The sequence below is a fragment of the Dipteris shenzhenensis genome, chromosome 11 (genome assembly GCF_047967505.1).
Source record: "Dipteris shenzhenensis isolate YYH24624 ecotype China chromosome 11, Dip_SZ_1.0, whole genome shotgun sequence".
In the NCBI taxonomy this organism is placed as follows: Eukaryota; Viridiplantae; Streptophyta; class Polypodiopsida; order Gleicheniales; family Dipteridaceae; genus Dipteris; species Dipteris shenzhenensis.
The window spans coordinates 47,866,051-47,872,122 of record NC_141606.1 but is presented as its reverse complement, the minus strand read 5'-3'; the positions used below and the strand labels follow the sequence as shown (position 1 = coordinate 47,872,122).

General features: G+C 43.1%; 1 protein-coding gene across 1 annotated transcript; it reads left to right on the top strand.

Annotated features, from left to right (window-relative positions):
• The first annotated feature begins 1,203 nt into the window (after positions 1-1,203).
• LOC147897101 (putative inorganic phosphate transporter 1-3) lies at positions 1,204-3,609 on the top strand. Its single transcript, XM_087381218.1, has 2 exons — positions 1,204-1,404; positions 1,819-3,609. The coding sequence occupies exon 2, from the start codon at positions 1,945-1,947 to the stop codon at positions 3,607-3,609; it is 1,665 nt and encodes a 554-aa protein (XP_087237344.1). The 5' UTR covers positions 1,204-1,404; positions 1,819-1,944.
• Positions 3,610-6,072: the final 2,463 nt, after the last annotated feature.

The window sequence follows — 6,072 nt, the reverse complement described above, 5'->3', positions numbered from 1 at the left end:
TAGCTGGTAGCTAATTAATGTTTCGAGTTCAAGTTCCCCTATTGCATGAGATTTTAAAGTTATCCCCATGACCTTAGCTTAATTGGGATACTCCACATTTTTAGCTAAGAAATCAATTAAATTTCTCAACTAAGAAGTATTGGTCTTTTCAATTACCTATCTCCTTAAGTTAAGTTACATATGGAATAACTTATTGAGATTAAGGGCTCTTTTCCATCCCTCCCCCTGTGCTTATTAATAATTACGTTCAATTGAGGGGACCTATATATCACATTTGGAAGATATAAAGTTTACCCATTAGAATCTGTCATGTAATATGCACTATTCGGGTCACCATTTGGAGGATTTTGCATACCATTTATTAGAAAGATTATGGAAAGAAAATAGTAAAGAGCATAAGGAAAAAAATGAAGGCTAACTATTATCAAAAAGGGCATAAGAAAAGTTAGGGAAAGTGCTATGGAAACACTTATTTCCAACCAATCAAAATAAAGACGATCTCAAAATAATTTAGTGCTTTTACACTAAATTAGCCAATGTCTTAACCGGTATATTAAAGACGAGGTGAAATCTTAGCCCGTATTTAACTTCCATTGGTGCAAAATACAACGGATTGTAAGAAAAAGAGACATTAAACAAGCTAGCGTAGTAGAAAGGCAACCTTTGACAACGAAGTCAAAAATTAAAGATAACCTAAGGATGTTGGCCAAAAACAAAAACGGAAGGCGCACTACATCACTCGCAATCAAGAAAAGGAGCAGGTATCGTTTGAGGACCACTTGGACAAGGAGGTGTTTGATGTAAATAGAGAGGAGGTGTCTGAATGGGAATCGTACAACAGGCGCAAACTGCACCTGTCGGATCAGCTGAATGCTAATAAATAGGAGCCTTAATCTTTCGATGTTTTAACATCTCGAATACGTATTGGCTGCCTGCCAGCCACTCCTGCCTTCAAAATTTGTTGAGGAATTTGCGTTCGAGGAAGCTCTCTTGTCCGTCGCTTGTGCACATTATGTCTGAAACGCCTCGTTGCACACATTTTGTCTGAAACGCTTTTGACGTCGTGTGTATCCTCGTTCGACACATTTTTGTCTGGAACGTTTTTTATGTCGTTCGTATTTTATACCATTTATGTTGCCGTTGTATGCTGCTTAAAGTGTTGTATTTTTTTTCAGGTTTGGCGGATTTCTAAGCTATCGGAGTTTGATCTTCTTACGGATTATCAGTGACAAACGATGACACTCCATTGCTGATCTTTACCGAGTCCTTCACAAATTTCTGAGAGTGATAAGGCTCGCATCGGTGTACAGACGGCCAGTCCAGCCAGCTGGCAGCTCATTCGATTTTCTTTTAATTTTCTTTGAAGTACGCCCAATTGTTCTCTGGAGGACGGTATCGCGGCATGTGCGTTCCCATTATCATAATTCATTGCTCCCTAAATTCGCTGCCCCCTCTGCTGTCATTTTATTGAGGATGATCAGCTGCCGGGTTTGTCCCCTCAAAACGAAAGAAGTTTCCTGTTCATTTTTCGTGTTATTTGTCTCCTTAAAAGCCCACCTCTCTTTGTTGAAGGGTAGTGAGCGATTTTTCCTTGACAGACGTTTGTCGGGAAGATTCAGGTTTGGAAAATTTCTGAAATGGGGGGGAGAGACAGCTGGGATGTAGGCTCCTCGATCTTAGGCTCCTCGATCTTTTCCGCGTTTAAATAATTTGTAAAACGGCCACGTTGGGATCCAAATACGATGTTGTTTCCTGTACTTGTTCGACATACGATGTTGTTTCCTGTACTTGTTCGACATACGATGTTGTTCCATGCAGTCGTTCGACATCAATCAGACAGGTGAAGGAGTTTGGAAAATGCGTAAGCCAACAGATACTTCCGGGCTGTGATTGTGAAGCGAAAATTGTGACAGACCGAAGAAGTGCGTGAGCTTCCCTAGAACCATGGCGCCCAAGAAGCAGTTGGAGGTGCTAGCAGCCTTGGACAAAGCGAAGACGCAAGGATTCCACTTCACGACAATCATCATCGCAGGGATGGGCTTCTTCACGGACGCCTACGATCTCATCTGCATATCCACCGTGAGCAAGCTGTTGGGAAGGATATACTTCTACAAGGAGGGCTCGGGGGTGCCGGGAACTCTTCCCCCTGCCATCAACTCGGCTGTCAATGGCGTCGCCCTGGTTGGAGCCTTCGTCGGGCAGCTTTTCTTCGGTTGGCTCGGCGACAAAATGGGCAGAAAGAAAGTCTATGGCCTCACTGCCCTCCTCATGATATTCAGCTCTATCGCTTCCTCCCTTTCCTTCGGCTCCCATCCCCACGCTGTTATCGCCACCCTTTGCTTCTTTCGATTCTGGCTCGGCTTCGGTATCGGTGGTGATTACCCCCTCTCTGCCACTATCATGTCCGAGTATGCCAACACCTCCACCCGCGGAGCTTTCGTCGCTGCTGTCTTCGCCAACCAAGGCTTCGGTATCCTTGTTAGCGCCGCTGTAGCTACCATGATCTCGTCTGCCTTGCGCGCTGAATACCCTCGACCTGCCTTCCAGGTCGACCATCTAGCTTCCACCCCACCCCCTGCGGACTACATCTGGAGGATTGTCTTCCTTTTCGGTTGCGTGCCCGCAGGTTTCACATATTACTGGCGCATGAGGATGCCGGAGACTGCCCGCTACACAGCCTTGGTCGCAGGCAACACCAAGCAAGCGGCCAATGACATGGGCCGCGTTCTGCAAACGCAATTCGACGCTGAATCGGATATTGCTGTTGCCACATCCAAAATAATGCATGGAGAGTCCAGCTATGCCTTCTTCTCTCAAGAATTTCTCAAGAAGCACGGACTTCATCTGTTAGGGACATCGACAACGTGGTTTCTAGCAGGGCTCCCCTGGTACACTCTCAACCTCTTCGAGAAAGACGTGTTGACTGCTGTTAATTGGTTGCCAGCGGCATCTAGCATGAGTGCCATCGAAGAAGTTTACAGAGTGTCAAGAGCGCAGGCGCTGATCGCACTGTGCTCCATCATTCCCGGCTATTGGTGTACCGTGTTGTTGATCGACCGCATCGGCCGGAAACCGATCCAACTCCAAGGTTTCTTCTTCATGAGTGCCTTCTTGTTGGCTCTTGGCATTCCATATAACCATTGGAGGAACAACAACCACGTGGGATTCGTCGTCCTATACGCTTTTACGTTTTTCTTCTGCAACTTCGGGCCTAACACGACGACCTTCATCGTGCCGGCAGAGATCTTTCCAGCCAGGTTCCGCACTACGTGCCACGGGTTGTCAGCCGCGGTGGGCAAGCTGGGAGCGGTGCTGGGAGCGTTTAGCTTCCAATTCACGGCGGAGGATCCCGATCCGAGGCTAGATGATCCCGGCTACAGGCCTGGGATGGGGGTCGGGAGGACGTTGGTGATGCTGGCGGGAACCAGCGCTTTGGGGTTCTTGTTGACAATTCTGATTCCGGAGCCGATGGGGCGATCCTTGGAAGACATCTCCGGAGAGACCCAGCAGCAGGAGCAGGATCATGGGGCTGAGGAGCCGAGGATGGAGTCATGGAGGAGGACTGGGGCAGCCACTATGCCACTGGACGATGAAGATCAATCGCTGTGAAGTAGGTCCATCAAAATCTGCTCTCGCTTTGCCAAGTCATTGGTCTGGTTTTTGCTAAATTTCTTCCTAAGCGTCTTTCGGTTTATGCAGTGTTCTTCGTTGGGCTATGTGGAAACCCTTGGCTAGTTTTAGAATTGCACTCTAGAGAAAAGACCATGCTTATAAAATTTGTATCTTTAACTTAATGATATTTTCTAATATCAAGTTTTTTCATATAATTTTTTTGAAATGCTTACAATGTATATCTCATTACTTATTATTTCAATTTGAAAACATTGGATGAATGCATAATTCAGCAATTACATATTAAGAAATGTTTATATTGTTACACTTAATTGACATTTATTATTTATAAAGAGCTTATATTTGAAGGTTATTACTATTTTCCATTCATCTTTTAGAATTTTTAAACTCTCTAAATTATTGAAGATATATTATTCGTCTTAAATTTTACTTTTAAGATCACTAATTTCTACCTTTTGATATCCTGTTAAATGCTTGTAACTTTTCAGTTATTCTTCATATTTTTAATTCATTCTCTTTCCTATTTTCATTGCCTCCAACTACAGTCTTGATTGTTGCACATCTAAGACTTCTCCACTTTTTGAATTTCTTTGATTTCCTTAAACCTAGCCTTTGTATTTTTATTCTTGTTTTGAATCATCTTGGCCATAGAGCTTAATGAAGTTGTTACACAATGTCTTCTTTGTTCCATTATTGAAGCAATCAAAAAATAAAAACTTTGCATTTAATCATTATTTTATTTTTTTTAATGTTAGTAAATTTTATCAATTTTTAAAGACATTGTTTTTTAAGTTCATAACAAACATAATAGTTGGTGAAAGTTCATCATAATGGTACTATTGAATTGGCTAACCTAAAAGGCAAAGTGATTCCTCAGCTAATCAATATTGGGAGTCAAGTTAAGCCTTACCACAATGTCCCACCGAGTCTAATAACAGTGGACAGTGCATAGAGGTTTAATTTGAATGCAAAGTGGGACCAATTATATTAAACTCACCATTATTGGCAATAGTATGAGGGATACAACCAGTGGGTTCCATCGAAGGAGCCACATTGGATGCTTGAGTTAGTAGGAAATGTTAGCAACAAGCCATTGGATCATGCACGACATTGCACCACATCCCATCTCCTTCATTCTCTGTCCCCATGGCTAAATCTCCCTTAGAAAACTAGGTTATCTAATATCCCATGTCTTCGTCCTTCTCCCCATTTCCATCATAGCCATGGCCTTGTTCGTGTTCTACAAAGGTAAACAAGTTGCCTAAGAGACAACAAGTCGCTCTAGAATTGCAAGGACCCTATACAATTGAGCGACTTGTCATTCACTGCAGAAATGCTAAAGAGAAGTAAGAATCTTGGATATGGCAAACGTGTTAGGGATGGTTATGTGGAGCCCCAGGGTCGCACAGAAGATCTTGAACTCCTATGATGCAGATATCATAGCATTAGTGTGCTTGGAAGGAAATTCCATCTCGACAGATGGTTCTATAAAAAAGTCTTTAGGTTGGCTCCAATGCTAGCACAACACTCAAAGAAAGAGCAATAGGCAATGGCAGCTCACTCTGACGATAGGCTGGGATTTTTCAAGTATGTTTTTTAAAGAAATCAACGTTTTTAAATATTTTAAAACGTTTTTGGATGTTCAGAACACAAAAAATGCGTTTTTAAAAATTGGTCAAAGCATACCGATTGACCCAAAAAATACCGCACGGTGTAACACAACATTGCGTAGTATTATATAGCAATACCATGCGGTATGGTACAACACCGTGCAGTACTAAATGACACTTCAAGATGGGGGCACTTATCATGTGCTATCATATGGTCGTACAATGTGGTATGAGAAAATACAGCACAGTATCTCATATCATATCACGTGGTGTGCATGCATTAGCTAGAATACACCGATCGGTGTACGATTACACTGAGCACTCAAGGCACATGGCATGCATGTGTTAGCTAGAATACACCGGTTGGTGTAGCATCATACCGATTGGTATATTAAGTCGGGGTCCATAAAAGCCCGGGGTCCCGTCATTTTTGACAAATTTTGCCGACTGCCCCCCTTAATTTCCTGCAGTTTCTCACTTCCTTCTGGTGAGATTCTAGCCCTTTTTCTCTTTCAGTTAGGACCAAGCAATGTCTCTTTTCGGCTAGCCGGATTCACCTCGCCCTAGCTAAGAGAGGGAAAGAGAGAGAGAGAGAGAGAGAGAGAGAGAGAGAGAGAGCAAGTGAGAGAGGAATATGTGTTTTTTCTATGTTTTCTTGCTTGTGTGTGTGTATGATGTCTATCACTTAGTACGGGATGATGACTCACTTCGACCGACTCGCTTCGGCTGGCTGGATTCACCTTGCTTTGGTCTAGTATGATATATACATATATATTGTATATAGATGTCAGTAGAGCTGCTTATTGTCCAGATGATAGCTCACTTTGGC

What these genes read in the sequence shown, in the direction of transcription:
- LOC147897101 (XM_087381218.1), top strand. Translation starts at nt 1,945, where the DNA reads ATGGCGCCCAAGAAGCAGTTGGAGGTGCTAGCAGCCTTGGACAAAGCG.